The 17228-nt window shown below is 42.3% G+C and overlaps 1 protein-coding gene across 1 annotated transcript in view; it reads right to left on the minus strand.

Annotated features, from left to right (window-relative positions):
* LOC139755744 (uncharacterized) overlaps nucleotides 1–17228 on the minus strand; it is a 715481-nt gene that overhangs the window by 489472 nt on the left and 208781 nt on the right. Inside the window, 1 exon segment of the mRNA XM_071674375.1 lies at nucleotides 11126–11351. Coding sequence (XP_071530476.1) covers nucleotides 11126–11351 — 226 coding nt within the window.

The raw sequence follows: 17228 nt of genomic DNA on the forward strand, positions 1-17228 counted from the left end.
TCCTGCCAACAGTGAGAGGGTGATGTGTTACTCCTGCCAACACAAAGGTCGATGTGCTGCTCCATAACAACCCAGAGATTCACATGCTGTGCTGCCAACACAGATGTTCAATTGATGCTGGTGTCACCACACGTGTACCACCACACCTGCATGCACCTCACAACACCCGGCCTCTGTGATATACCGCAACCAACTGATCCGGTCATTAACATAACACACATAATCTCTGACATAAATCCCATAAACTATGGATTTGTTCCCGATCTTAATGAAATGGTTATTTCAGCTCAATCGTCCAGGTTACGCTCCAGACACCAGGCTGGTTGATCCGCCAGGCATCTTTCCCTAAGCTGTTCGCCCGACCAGGCTCTAGTCCCCAGACAGGCCACCCCACCATGCACAAGTCCCCAGGTTGGTTCCCCAGTCAAGCACCAGTCCCCAGGCTGGTCGCCCAGTCAAGCACCAGTCCCCAGGCTGGTCGCCCAGTCAAGCACCAGGCTCCAGTTACATAGTACTTGCTACCGTCACTATGAACCAGTAAGGTAACACTTGCTACTGTCACAATGTACCAGTAAGGTAACACTTGCTATTGTCACAATGTACCAGTAAGGTAACACTTGCTATTGTCACAATGTACCAGTAAGGTAACACTTGCTATTGTCACAATGTACCAGTAAGGTAACACTTGCTATTGTCACAATGTACCAGTAAGGTAACACTTGCTACTGTCACAATGTACCAGTAAGGTAACACTTGCTATTGTCACAATGTACCAGTAAGGTAACACTTGCTATTGTCACAATGTACCAGTAAGGTAACACTTGCTATTGTCACAATGTACCAGTAAGGTAACACTTGCTACTGTCACAATGTACCAGTAAGGTAACACTTGCTATTGTCACAATGTACCAGTAAGGTAACACTTGCTATTGTCACAATGTACCAGTAAGGTAACACTTGCTACTGTCACAATGTACCAGTAAGGTAACACTTGCTATTGTCACAATGTACCAGTAAGGTAACACTTGCTATTGTCACAATGTACCAGTAAGGTAACACTTGCTATTGTCACAATGTACCAGTAAGGTAACACTTGCTACTGTCACAATGTACCAGTAAGGTAACACTTGCTATTGTCACAATGTACCAGTAAGGTAACACTTGCTATTGTCACAATGTACCAGTAAGGTAACACTTGCTATTGTCACAATGTACCAGTAAGGTAACACTTGCTACTGTCACAATGTACCAGTAAGGTAACACTTGCTATTGTCACAATGTACCAGTAAGGTAACACTTGCTATTGTCACAATGTACCAGTAAGGTAACACTTGCTACTGTCACAATGTACCAGTAAGGTAACACTTGCTATTGTCACAATGTACCAGTAAGGTAACACTTGCTATTGTCACAATGTACCAGTAAGGTAACACTTGCTATTGTCACAATGTACCAGTAAGGTAACACTTGCTACTGTCACAATGTACCAGTAACGTAACACTTGCTATTGTCACAATGTACCAGTAAGGTAACACTTGCTATTGTCACAATGTACCAGTAAGGTAACACTTGCTACTGTCACAATGTACCAGTAACGTAACACTTGCTATTGTCACAATGTACCAGTAAGGTAACACTTGCTATTGTCACAATGTACCAGTAACGTAACACTTGCTACTGTCACAATGTACCAGTAAGGTAACACTTGCTACTGTCACAATGTACCAGTAACGTAACACTTGCTACCGTCACTATGAACCAGTAAGGTAACACTTGCTACTGTCACAATGTACCAGTAACGTAACACTTGCTACTGTCACATTGTACCAGTAAGGTAACACTTGCTACTGTCACAATGTACCAGTAAGGTAACACTTGTTACTGTCACAATGTACCAGTAACACTTGCTATTGTCACAATGTACCAGTAAGGTAACACTTGCTACTGTCACAATGTACCAGTAAGGTAACACTTGCTACTGTCACAATGTACCAGTAACACTTGCTATTGTCACAATGTACCAGTAAGGTAACACTTGCTACTGTCACAATGTACCAGTAACGTAACACTTGCTACTGTCACATTGTACCAGTAAGGTAACACTTGCTACTGTCACAATGTACCAGTAAGGTAACACTTGTTACTGTCACAATGTACCAGTAACACTTGCTACTGTCACAATGTACCAGTAAGGTAACACTTGCTATTGTCACAATGTACCAGTAAGGTAACACTTGCTATTGTCACAATGTACCAGTAAGGTAACACTTGCTACTGTCACAATGTACCAGTAAGGTAACACTTGCTATTGTCACAATGTACCAGTAAGGTAACACTTGCTATTGTCACAATGTACCAGTAAGGTAACACTTGCTACTGTCACAATGTACCAGTAAGGTAACACTTGCTACTGTCACATTGTACCAGTAAGGTAACACTTGCTATTGTCACAATGTACCAGTAAGGTAACACTTGTTACTGTAAGAGAACCGCTCGGGTGAGAAACATCATTAGGTATATAGTGGGTGGGGTCACACAACGTCGCCTTGTGAGCCAAGCCACGGCACTTGAGTGGTAGCACCCTCCCTCGCCCTCCCACTCTACATTATATAAACTTAATCTCTGAAAAATCCTCCATAAAAAGGCCTGTACGCTGATAACGTGCACACATGTGTGATAACGTCTGGCACCTCCAGTGGCAGTGTCTTGATCTTGTGTCATAATATACGGCGCCTGCCCCGGACACTTCAGATCCTGTGTCATAACATGAAGCACAAGGTTACTGTGGCATGCAATAATTACTGCCACAAAGCAGTGTTCAATCCCTTAGTTTCTACCATGACTGCCACAAAGCAGTGTTTAATTCCTTCGTTTCTGTCATGTATTTGAGAAATATGACGGGGATCCGTAGACAAAGTATTAACTGTACGGGAAACTCAGCTGTGTTAATACCTATGATCTACTTATGTTAAAGACCGGAGAAGTTATAGCTATAATACAGGTGGGGGAGTCTGATTTCTTGACGCCATTATTCAACCATGAGGTTCGGTCCAGGTGAGGACACGAGCAGGTTATTTCGGGTGGCGTGTCGTCCTCAGGTACAGCCGGTGTGGTGGAGGGAGGCTTCAGCTCGGTCATCAGCACATTATACACATGATATACTTCCATATATCATCTTAAATACAACATACAGCAGTGTAGCACTTTATCTATGGGCAACATCATGCTGATTAATTTACTCATATTGTATTTACAGATACGGTGGTGTTCACAAGGCTCCGGCAGCGTTCATCCAGACGAGTAAGGGATCCATCTTGGTCGTCTACAACACTAGGCCAAAACCAATGTTCTTCATGACGTAAAGTAACTCCATCTCAAGATACGAAAACATACAGTATCTACGTATACTGACGTCAGTAACTTAGTATACTGACGGTAGTACCTGCGTATACTGACGCCAGTATCTACATATCCTGACGCCAGTATCTGCGTATACTGGCAGCAGTATCTACGTATACTGGCAGCAGAATCTACGTATACTGCCACCAATATCTGCGTATACTAACTGAAGTATCTGCATATACTGACGCCAGTATCTACGTATACTGGCAGCAGTATCTACGTATACCGGCAGCAGTATCTGCGTATACTAACTGCAGTATCTGCGTATACTGACGCCATTATCTACGTATACAGACTGCAGCATTTGCGCATACTGACTGCAGTATCTACGTATACTGGCAGTAGTATCTACGTATACTAACGGCTCTCTCCGCTACTGGGAGGGCTGCAAGTGACCACACGTTATACAGATCAATTAATCTCTGGAACAACACATCTGACTGTGCCGCTATCAACGGTTAGTTGACTGTGCACCCCATGCTCATCCTGAGGGCGGTAGCGCAAAGGGATTCCCCTCACAAAGGGTCTTTGTCTGACCCCAGGGGCCAGATAATCATTACATAAATTGTTACCAAGTTGGTTCATTACATAAGTCTTTCATACATTAACCGACTAGATGCAAAATGTGGATACAAACTTAAGGTTTCAGGTATCTTGTTATTAACAATAAGGTGTTGTGACATTTCTTGATGGGTTTGTTTAGATCTATCCCTAAATGGATCTATTTTTCACATTCTAAGACAAAGTGTTTTAGTTTGTGTCCAAATCTTTGACCACAAACTTTACAATTCACATGATTAACATCTCCAGTTAGGCCAAAGCGCCAGTAGTACCTATAGCCTAGCCTTAGTGTAGCAGTTACAACATGATGTAATCTGCTGATCTTATTACTTTCTCCATATACATGTTTTACTTTACACATCTCACTGTGATGGATAATGTTTCTACTTGTGTTTATCTGTGCTCGTCTATTTCCTTCATGGAAGCCTGTTAGTTCCTTCCTAACTACAATGTCGAGACGTCTGATGAACAACCTAATGTTGCAACCTTTCAACAACTTTATCAGTTACAAGTTTGGCTTTAAGCATCAGCTTTGTCATGCTCACGGAGGCCTATATATGAAAGGGAATCCATAACAATTTGATCAGAATGACTCGAGCAATACTTTGTAAGTAGATGTCTAACTGTTTCTTCAAAAATGTTTTTCTTATATTTCACCACTGAGCTGGATCCCAGTGGCAGGCAGAGTCGTGAGAACCGTCAGTACAGATGATGCACTGGGCTATGTTATTGTCAGTCTGGAGTTTGTGTATATGTTCCAGAGCGCTGCTCTTGGCTAAGTGTTGAAGGTCAACATTATAAGTAGTTAGATTCTTGGGTGGAGAAGTAGGTGTAGTGATGTGAGAGGAGTTATCTGCCAGGACGACGAAAAATGCTCCTGCTTCATAATTTTAGGTAACTGTGTACTCCAAACGTTATCATTTCAGCTGCCATTGTGATCCAAGCCTTGGGTCACAGCAGTTCATATCTGGAGCAGGGGAGGATATATGTGTGAGGCCGCGTGGCTAAGACAAAGGGGAAAACACGTACCTGGGTATACCTGACCCACACACCACAACCTCAGCCTTCCTTCTCAAGACGCAGCTCAATCGATACATCAAACTGTCTCCCCTTCCTCTTATTTACTGCCACGGCTCATGCAAAGTGTGGCCACCAAAGGCTCAGTATATAAGGAGATTACCGTTAATACAGCAGAGAAAGAACACACATTGGTGACTCTACCAACTCTCATGTCAAGCCTTTCCTTAATCTTATGGTAATAAGGCAGGAAGACAAGGTATCGTACCTAGTCCTTACTTCATTTCTAACCACCAACTCCAAGGTAGAAAAAAATGCTTGCCCCCGGCCTCATACTTCAGTAACCTAAACTCACAGATCCACCCCAACTCCAACAAATATAACACTGACAAAACACATACACACTGAAATAACCCGGCAAACGCTAAACAACTTACCTCCCAACTCAGTCTTAAACTCCAACCCACCAGACATACACCCATCAGACACCACACTCCCCAGACAAACACGAGTCACCGTCTCCCACTCACGTTCACATCATCCATCACTACAACACTACAAACACAGCTTCAACATCTCCCACGACCCTTCATGCCCACGATGCACCTACCATGAAGAAGACACCGAGCAATTACTACTCAAATTGCCCTGCACTTTCTGCACACAGACGCACACACAACATCACAATACGTTAAGACCTGTGGTCCCCATCGGTAAACATAAACAGCTAACTGGTGCAGGTGCATCATATATATATATATATATATATATATATATATATATATATATATATATATATATATATATATATATATATATATATAGATGCTCTGTGGAAGGTATTAAGAATATATGGTGTGGGAGGAAAGTTGTTAGAAGCAGTGAAAAGTTTTTATCGAGGATGTAAGGCATGTGTACGTGTAGGAAGAGAGGAAAGTGATTGGTTCTCAGTGAATGTAGGTTTGCGGCAGGGGTGTGTGATGTCTCCATGGTTGTTTAATTTGTTTATGGATGGGGTTGTTAGGGAGGTAAATGCAAGAGTTTTGAAAGAGGGGCAAGTATGAAGTCTGTTGGGGATGAGAGAGCTTGGGAAGTGAGTCAGTTGTTGTTCGCTGATGATACAGCGCTGGTGGCTGATTCATGTGAGAAACTGCAGAAGCTGGTGACTGAGTTTGGTAAAGTGTGTGGAAGAAGAAAGTTAAGAGTAAATGTGAATAAGAGCAAGGTTATTAGGTACAGTAGGGTTGAGGGTCAAGTCAATTGGGAGGTGAGTTTGCACGGAGAAAAACTGGAGGAAGTGAAGTGTTTTAGATATCTGGGAGTGGATCTGGCAGCGGATGGAACCATGGAAGCGGAAGTGGATCATAGGGTGGGGGAGGGGGCGAAAATTCTGGGGGCCTTGAAGAATGTGTGGAAGTCGAGAACATTATCTCGGAAAGCAAAAATGGGTATGTTTGAAGGAATAGTGGTTCCAACAATGTTGTATGGTTGCGAGGCGTGGGCTATGGATAGAGTTGTGCGCAGGAGGATGGATGTGCTGGAAATGAGATGTTTGAGGACAATGTGTGGTGTGAGGTGGTTTGATCGAGTGAGTAACGTAAGGGTAAGAGAGATGTGTGGAAATAAAAAGAGCGTGGTTGAGAGAGCAGAAGAGGGTGTTTTGAAGTGGTTTGGGCACATGGAGAGGATGAGTGAGGAAAGATTGACCAAGAGGATATATGTGTCGGAGGTGGAGGGAGCAAGGAGAAGAGGGAGACCAAATTGGAGGTGGAAAGATGGAGTGAAAAAGATTTTGTGTGATCGGGGCCTGAACATGCAGGAGGGTGAAAGGAGGGCAAGGAATAGAGTGAATTGGAGCGATGTGGTATACCGGGGTTGACGTGCTGTCAGTGGATTGAATCAAGGCATGTGAAGCGTCTGGGGTAAACCATGGAAAGCTGTGTAGGTATGTATATTTGCGTGTGTGGACGTATGTATATACATGTGTATGGGGGGGGGGGGGGGGTGGGGCCATTTCTTTCGTCTGTTTCCTTGCGCTACCTCGCAAACGCGGGAGACAGCGCCAAAGTATAAAAAAAAAAAAAAAAAATATATATATATATATATATATATATATATATATATATATATATATATATATATATATATATATATATATATATTCATTTTTCATTCGTCCATTTTCTTGAATGATGTCTTCTCACTACATCATACAATTTTTTTTTTTTTTCCCAAAAGAAGGAACAGAGAAGGGGGCCAGGTGAGGATATTCCCTCTAAGGCCCAGTCCTCTGTTCTTAACGCTACCTCGCTAATGCGGGAAATGGCGAATAGTATGAAATATATATATATATATATATATATATATATATATATATATATATATATATATATATATATATATATATATATATTTTACACACGGCAGCTAGAGACTGAGTGTGAACGAATATGGCCTTGCTGTCTTTTCCTAGCGCTACCTCGCCGAGGGCAGGTGGGTCATTTCATATGTGGCGGGGTGACGGCAGAATGGATGAAAGCAGCATGTATGAATATGTACATGTGTATATATGTATATGTCTCTATATGTATATGTATGTATACGTTGAAATGTATAGGTATATATATGTGCGTGTGTGGGCGTGTATGTATATACATGTGTATTCCTATGAGTCCACGGGGAAAATGAAACACGAAAAGTTCCCAAGTGCACTTTCGTGTAATAATCACATCATCAGGGGAGACACAAGAGAGGAATATAACAGTCAGTTGATATACATCGAAGAGACGAAGCTAGGACGCCATTTGGTAAACATGTGATTGTCCAAAATGTGATTGTCCAACATGTGATTGTATGTTTTGGACAATCACATGTTTACCAAATGGCGTCCTAGCTTCGTCTCTTCGATGTATATCAACTGACTGTTATATTCCTCTCTTGTGTCTCCCCTGATGATGTGATTATTACACGAAAGTGCACTTGGGAACTTTTCGTGTTTCATTTTCCCCGTGGACTCATAGGAATATCTTGATCACGCGCAAAATTGTGATCCTTTCCAGACATGTGTATGTGGGTGGGTCGGGCCAATCTTTCGTCTGTTTTTCTTGCGCTACCTCGCTAACGCGGGACACAGCGACAAAGCATTATATATATATATATATATATATATATATATATATATATATATATATATATATATATATATACATATATATATATACACACACACACACACAGGGGTCCAGGGTTGTAAGGTACAACGTCTATTAATACATACACGAGACTTCTGAAGGCTTGCCAACCACACTCTCGATACTGTACAAATACTGTAGGTCATCATATAGAAGATATCACAACGTCGTAAGATCTCGTCATCATAACCCGGACTCCTCTCTCTCTCATCCAGCACCACAAGACGAACCCCAGCTGGCCTCCATCACCAGTCTACACCTCACATCACAATACCCGTACACTGACGCTCCTCTCCTTGACCTGGGTCATGACATTACCGAAGGACGTCACACAACATGACCTGGATCAGGTCACATCAGGGTACACAATATTACAAGATACACACAGGAGAAAAAAGAACATGCACTTAAGAGTAATTATAAGTATCAGTAATTACCTGATGAGGCGTTTCATGGGACATCTTATTACAGCACATACACTTACACACATTACACGTGAATATATATATATATATATATATATATATATATTGGAAAGGATCACAATTTTGCGCGTGATCAAGTATATTCCTATGAGTCCACGGGGAAAATGAAACACGATAAGTTCCCAAGTGCACTTTCGTGTAATAATCACATCATCACGGGAGATACAAAAATAATTATAAGTCAGTTGATATACAACGAAGAGACGCAGCTAGGACGCCATTTGGTAAACAAGTGATTGTGCAAGACAGACAACGATAAGTTTATGATACGCTCGTTGTCTGTCTTGGACTGTCACTTGCTTAACAAAATGGCGTCCTTACTACGTCTCTTCGTTGTATATCTACTGCCTTATATTTCTTTCTTGTATCTCCCCTGACGATGTGATTATAACACGAAAGTGCACTTGGGAACTTATCGTGTTCCATTTTCCCCGTGGACTTATATATATATATATATATATATATATATATATATATATATATATATATATATATATATATATATATATATATTATATATATATATATATATATATATATATATATATATATATATATATATATATATATATATATATGAATGACAAGTGGTGTTACTGGACTCTCCCTACATGAAGTTACACCGCGAGTGTAAAGTCACCTTTGGCAAGACTGTATCATTGGAAGTACAGTCTCGTCAAAGAACTCATTCCAAAGGAGTCTTCATTTCCCTGCTACTGGAAGTAGAGCAGCCTTAGACTGAGGGAGTCTTTAGATAGGTCCTGAGTGACACACCAGGACTCCTTCACAGTAATATGACAGCATGAGAGTGAATATGAGTAAATAAGCTTTCTTCGTTTGCTCCAAGCGCTATCTCGCTGACGTGAGAAACAGCGACCAAGTTTGAAGAGAAAAAAGGCTATGTTATAAACAAACCTTTTAATGTTTCGTTTACATCAGAAAATATCAAACGCTGACATTACTGTACACCAGGTTGATAAATGTATGAATATACGTTACTTCACAATACTGGCAGCTGACGCTGGACTTTAGATTCTGCACTAGCGCTGACAAGCGAACGTTGAGATGGTTTACACAGAAAATATTTATTCCCGGACTTTATGAGGTTCAGTAGACGGTGGTACTCGAGCCTCGTCATCAAGGCTTGCCAACCACTCTCTATTTTTACGTCGCCGACACGAAAAAAAAGTTATGTGTATTATCTTTCCTTGTACAGCAAGACAAATTTTGCTTTACACAACTTTCTCCCTTGTTCAAATATGAGAATATCTTACATAATAGTGAAACGACATTGCATACACACATCTTAAGACATTTTAACTACCAACATTACATAACATAGTCCCCGTTAGCACTCGGAGTTGTCAGAGAAAATGGATGTTTCCGAATCTCACAGAAAATGATCAAGCAGGTTCAGGAGGGACTATACCAATTCAATTCACCCGGTCAATGCGTGAGTCATACGATCTAACATTTCTGGGAACTTATATCCAGGAAGTCGACAACTTATCCATCGCTCCCAGCAATGAGTAATCGGTAAAGCACCAGTTTAGGTTCACCGGTAGACTATGTCCAGAATATCAGTGACGGTTTTGCAATGGCAGTATACTTTGAAGGGGAAAAACGACATTGGAGGAGTGTGACTGGAATAACTTTTCTTTTACGTTAATGAATAATTCGATGGTTGGCTAAGGTTTGGAATATATACGATAACAGGAAATGACTTCAGTGAAACAGGTCAATTGCAGGACAACAGAGAACCCATGGAAACCTGAGGTAAGGTCCCGCTGACAGCCAAGTCATCTTATTTTCGGTGTTACTTGAAGAATACGTCATCTTTGGGGCATCTCATGTTTACCTCCTGCCTTATAAACACACAGATACATTTCATCACACATCCATCATCTCAAGGGAGGCTGGACACGACACTAACATTGGTACATCTCGATGTTAACACAAAAAAAATACAGTTAATTTTGACTGGTAAGTAAACCAGGTCATGTTTTCATAATTTCTGTTCATTTCTATAAGTACTTTAACGAATTCTAAGCTCAAGGAACTCCACATTTCCCCATACCTTCGTAGACCTTTCATTTTACCAATATACTTAACGCACAACGATATAGAAGATTTTGAAAAAAGGAAAAATCGTCGTTACGTTCAGCCAGGGTTTATTCCCGTCTGCACACATTACACTGCCAGTGAAGACCTGACCTTCCAGAGGGCGCTTGCCTGCGGGGCTAACCTGGCACTGGGGCCGGGTCATCTAGCCAGGCGACCCACCAACACCCACACGTACGTGCGTCTACGCGTCCTAGCACCCACAATCTACAGCACAACCACATGTGACTGAGGGGCAAGCCTGATCGATGAACAATATACTACTGGTGGTTCCTGGGGGCGCACGACACACCCCATGACCGACATAATCAATGAGACACAAACACCTGGGTACTGAGAGCGTCTTACCTTGAGAAGAATGGAAGAGGTAATCTTCCCTGAGTGATCTGGTCTCGGTGTAGCTCAGGTTGTCCTCGTGGTCGTCATCGTTGGGGAGGGCGTACGGGTCGTCTTCGTTCTCCTCCTCCACCAGTGTGGGCGGGGGCGTCAGCTCGTAGCCCCACCGCCGCCTGAACGCTCGAGCTCCTCCATCCAGACGCAACCGAGGCAGGTCGTAGAAGAGGGAGTCGCCGATCTGTGGGGCAGGAGAGCCAGGGGTCAGCTAGGGTTCAAGACCTGCCGCGTCAGGAGGGTTCTCTCCTACAATCAAGGACTCACTACTTACAATGAGGAACTTCTCTGCTAACTTAACTGTAAACATATCATAATCCATGAAGAAGTATCTACAATAGTACTACACGGCCTACAACAGTACTACATGACCTACAGAAGTACTTCATGACCTACAGTAGTGCTTCATGACCTACAGTAGAACTACATGACCTACAGGAGTACTTCATGACGTACAGTAGTACTGCATGGTCTACAATAGTACTGCATGACCTACAACAGTAATAAAAGACATACAATTGTATTACATGACCTACAGTAGTACTACATGGCCTACAGTAGTACTACACGGCCTACATTAGTACTACATGACCTACAGTAGTACTACATGACCTACAATAGTACTACATGACCTACAGTAGTACTACATGGCCTACAGTAGTACTACATGACCTACAGTAGTACTACATGGCCTACAGTAGTACTACACGGCCTACAATAGTACTACATGGCCTACAATAGTACTACATGACCTACAGTAGTACTACATGGCCTACAGTAGTACTACACGGCCTACAATAGTACTACATGACCTACAGTAGTACTACATGGCCTACAGTAGTATTACACGGCCTACAATAGTACTACATGACCTACAGTAGTACTAAATGGCCTACAGTAGTACTACATGGCCTACAATAGTACTGCATGAACTACACTAGTACTACATGGTCTATAGTAGTACTACTTGGCCTACAGTAGTACTACATGGCCTAAAAATTACTATATGACCTACAATAGTACCACATGGCCTACAGTAGTACTAAATGGCCTACAGTAGTACTACATGGCCTACAGTACTACTATATGACCAAGAGAAGTACTGCAGAGCACCAGGAGGGATATTTCCAAACATTTCCTTACCAAATCAGAAAGATACCGGAAATCATTCATATAAAAACATACTTTACTGTACTTCAGAAAAACAGGAAATAAAGTAGGTAGTCGTTATTTGTTTATTTAGTAATTACACAATATGGCTGAGGGACAAGTTAACTGGGAGGTAAATTTGAGTGGAGAAAAACTGTAGGAAGTGAAGTGTCTTAGATATCTGGGAGTGGACTTAGCAGCGGATGGATCCATGGAAGCGGAAGCGAGTCACAGGGTGGGGGAGGGGGGCGAAAGTTCTGGGAGCACTGAAGAATGTGTGGAAGGCGAAAACGTTATCTTGGAAAGCAAAAATGGGTATGTTTGAAGGAATAGTGGTTCCAACAATGTTATATGGTTGCGAGGCGAGAGCTATTGAAAGGGTTGTGCGGAGGAGGGTGGTTATGTTGGAAATGAAACGTTTGAGGACAATATGTGGTGTGAGGTGGTATGATATCGTAAATAATGAAAGGGTAAGAGAGATGTGTGGCAATAAAAAGAGTGTGGTTGAGAGATCAGAAGAGGATGTGTTGAAAAGGTTTGGTCACATGAAGTGAACGAGTGAGGAAAGATTGACAAAGAGGATATATAAGTCAGAGGTAGAGGGAAGAAGAAGTGGGGGTGGAAGGATGGAGTGAAAAACATTTTGGGCGATCGGGGCCTGAACACACAGGAGGGTGAAAGGCCTGCAAGAAATAGAGTCAATTGGAACGATGTGGTATATCGGGGTCGACGTGCTGTCAATGGATTGAACCAGCGCATGCGAAGCGTCTGGGGTAAACCATGGAAAGTTTTGTGGGGCTGGGAAGCTGGGTGTGTCATGAACAACTTTTTTTTTTTTATGTTTTCGTGTTTTGTCAATTCTCTCATAATGATTTAGTTAGTGCTAAGAAGGGCTTTCAAATTACCTGAGGACAAATTATAGTTCTTCGTACTGCAATCAAGACAGATTCAATGACGTTACGTGTGGCACACGTAACGTCATACAAATTTTTTTCATACATATTCACCATTTCCAGCGTTAGCGAGGTAGCGTTAAGAACAGGGGACTGAGCCTTTGAGGGAATATCCTCTCTAGGCCCCCTTCTCTGTTCCTTCTTTTGGCAAATAAAAAAAAAACGTGAGGGGAGGATTTCCAGCCTCCCGCTCCCTCCCCTTTTAGGCGCCTTCTACGACACGCAGGAAATATGTGGGAAGTATTCTTTCTCCCCTATCCCCAGGGATAATATATATATATATATATAAACAGCTTGCATAGTGCCATTGTACAAAGGCAAAGGGGACAAAGGTGAGTGCTCAAATTACAGAGGTATAAGTTTGTTGAGTATTCCTGGTAAATTATATGGGAGGGTATTGATTGAGAGGGTGAAGGCATGTACAGAGCATCAGATTGGGGAAGAGCAGTGTGGTTTCAGAAGTGGTAGACGATGTGAGGATCAGGTGTTTGCTTTGAAGAATATATCTGAGAAACACTTAGAAAAGCAAATGGATTTGTATGTAGCATTTATGGTTCTGGAGAAGGCATATGATAGAGTTGATAGAGATGCTCAATGGAAGGTATTAAGAATATATGGTGTGGGAGGCAAGTTGTTAGAAGCAGTGAAAAGTTTTTATCGAAGATGTAAGGCATGTGTACGTGTAGGAAGAGAGGAAAGTGATTGGTTCTCAGTGAACGTAGGTTTGCGGAAGGGGTGTGTGATGTCTCCATGGTTGTTTAATTTGTTTATGGATGGGGTTGTTAGGGAGGTGAATGCAAGGGTTTTGGAAAGAGGGGCAAGTATGCAGTCTGTTGTGGATGAGATAGCTTGGGAAGTGTCAGTTGTTGTTCGCTGATGATACAGCACTGGTGGCTGATTCATGTGAGAAACTGCAGAAGCTGGTGACTGAGTTTGGTAAAGTGTGTAAAAGAAGAAAGTTGAGAGTAAATGTGAATAAGAGCAAGGTTATTAGGTACAGTAGGGTTGAGGGTCAAGTCAATTGGGAGGTGTTACGAACACGTGTGTTTGTGTCCACATGGTTCGTATATATGTCTTGGTGTATCTCTGTGTATGGCGTGCCTGGGTGTAGGGAGCGGTTGCTATCGGCTCGGATCTCACCCTCCCTGACCGTGTTGATTGCCTTAGTAATTATGTTTTGACCCAGATCTTGACCGGTCCTCTAGCACCCAAGCGTTAGGTCAACGGCGTCAGGTCCAACCATGGGAACAGCTACGGTATGTCGTCACGTGCGTTCGCTGACGGCGTGGCCACAGGAACAGAGGATTTTGAATGCACGCCACATATGTAGGCCGGACCTAAGGCCTCCTTTAGCCAATCACGTCGAGAAGAGGGCGTGACAACCAGTCTCTTGACCTATCAAGGGCAATTGTGTCATCGTGACCTATACTATAGTAGAACTAGGTGGCGGGTCGAGGCGTGGCCAGCTGTTCCTGCCTTGCTGGTCATTCAGATAAAAGCTCAGACGATCGTCTGAGACTTTGATTCCTTCACCAGTCCCGAGCCCAGCAAGGTAATGTAGGCTTTCCCTGTCTCGAACCCCGTAGCCACCGCTGCCCTGGGTTGTAAGATGTTTACTGTGTCACGTCAAGCTTAACTAAGTGTAACGGTATGTTTACTCTGTCACGTCAAGCTTAACTAAGTGTAACGATATGTTTACTGTGTCACGTCAGGTTAACTAAGTGTAACGATTATGTTTACTGTGTCACGTCGAGTTTAGCTAAGTATAACGATGATATTTACTGTGTCACGTCAGAATCTAACTGCTAAGTATAACGATGATGTTTACTGTGTCACGTCAGAATCTAACTAAATGTAATGCTATCGAAGAAAGTGTCAAAGGAAAGAGATCTGATTTGAAATCTTATCTGGAATGTTAACTCATGTTCAATGTTAAACTCATGTTCAGTGTTAACGTAAATGACTCGTGCCTGATTTATGTGTTCACCTTGTACATTTGAATTCTTTCATTATAAGTAATTCTAACCTTGGTGTTTGTTTTAACCCTATAACGTTAAGATAGCGTTATCCTGAGTTGTGCAATATAAATCTAACGGCCTTGCAAAGACAAGGATCAGCGTAGTATTTTGTAACAAATATATGTTACTGGCGACCTTGCTCCAATAAGTACCGAGTTCGTAACAGAGGTAAGTTTGAAAGGAGAAAAACTGGAGGAAGTGAAGTGTTTTAGATATCTGGGAGTGGATTTGGCAGCGGATGGAACCATGGAAGAGGAAGTGAATCATAGGGTGGGGGAGAGGGCGAAAGTTTTGAGAGCGTTGAAGCTTGTGTGGAAGTCGAGAACGTTATCTCGGAAAGCAAAAATGGGTATGTTTGAAGAAATAGTGGTTCTAACAATGTTATATGGTTGCGAGGCGTGGGCCATGGATAGAGTTGTGCGGAGGAAGGTGGATATGCTGGAAATGAGATGTTTGAGGACAATACGTGGTGTGAGGTGGTTTGATCGAGTAAGTAATGTAAGGGTAAGAGAGATGTGTGGTAATAAAAAGACTGTGGTTGAGAGAGCAGAAGAGGGTCTTTTGAAATGGTTTGGTCACATGGTGAGAATGAGTGAGGAAAGATTGATCAAGAGGATAAATGTGTCAGAGGTGGAGGGAACGAGGAGAAGTGGGAGACCAAACTGGAGGTGGAAAGATGGAGTGAAAAAGATTTTGAGTGATCGGGGCCTGAACATGCAGGAGGGTGAAAGGCGTGCAAGGAATAGAGTGAACTGGAACGATGTGGTATGCCGGGGTCGACGTGCTGTCAATGGATTGAACAAGGGCATGTGAAGCGTCTGGGGTAAACCATGGAAAGTTCTGCGGGGCCTGGATGTGGAAAGGGAGCTGTGGTTTCGGTGCATTATTACATGACAGATAGAGACTGAGTGTGAACGAATGTGGCCTTTGTTGTCTTTTCCTAGCGCTACCTCGCGCACATGAGGGGGGAGGGGGTGGCGATGGGAATGAATAAAGGCAGACAGTATGAATTATGTTCATGTGTATACATGTACATGTCGGTGTGTGTATATATATGTATACGTTGAGATGTATAGGTATGCATATTTGCGTGTGTGGATGTGTATGTTTATACATGTGTAAGTGGGTAGGTTGGGCCATTTCTTTCGTCTGTTTCCTTGCGATACCTCGCTAACGCGGGAGAGAGCGATAAAGCGAAATAAATAAATAAATAAATATATATATATATATATATATATATATATATATATATATATATATATATATATATATATATATATGGTGAGGTGCCTGAGGATTGGCGGAATGCATGCATAGTGCCATTGTACAAAGGCAAAGGGGATAAATGTGAGTGCTCAAATTACAGAGGTTAAGTTTGTTGAGTATTCCTGGGAAATTATATGAGAGGGTATTGATTGAGAGGGTGAAGGCATGTACAGAGCATCAGACTGGGGAAGAGCAGTGTGGGTTCAGTAGTAGAGGATGTATGGATCAGGTGTTCGCTTTGAAGAATGTAATTGTGAAATACTTAGAAAAACAAATGGATTTGTATGCAGCATTTATGGATCTGAAGAAGGCATATGATAAGAGTTGCTAGAGACGTTCTGTGGAAGGTATTAAGAGTGTACGGTGTGGGAGGTAAGTTGCTAAAAGTAGTGAACTTTTTATCGAGGATGTATGGCATGTGTACGAGTAGGAAGAGAGAAAAGTGACTGGTTCTCAGTGAATGTCGGTGTGCGGCAGGGGTACGTGATGTCTCCATGGTTGTTTAATTTGTTTATGGATGGGGTTAAGGGGGTGAATGCAAGAGTTTTGGAGAAATAGGCAAGTATGCAGTCTGTTGTGGATGAGAGGGCTTGGGAAGTGAGTCAGTTGTTGTTCGCTGATGAAACAGCGATAGTGGCTGATTCGGGTGAGAAACTGCAGAAGCTGGTGACTGGG

This window comes from Panulirus ornatus, chromosome 20, assembly GCF_036320965.1.
Source record: "Panulirus ornatus isolate Po-2019 chromosome 20, ASM3632096v1, whole genome shotgun sequence".
Classification (NCBI taxonomy): domain Eukaryota; kingdom Metazoa; phylum Arthropoda; class Malacostraca; order Decapoda; family Palinuridae; genus Panulirus; species Panulirus ornatus.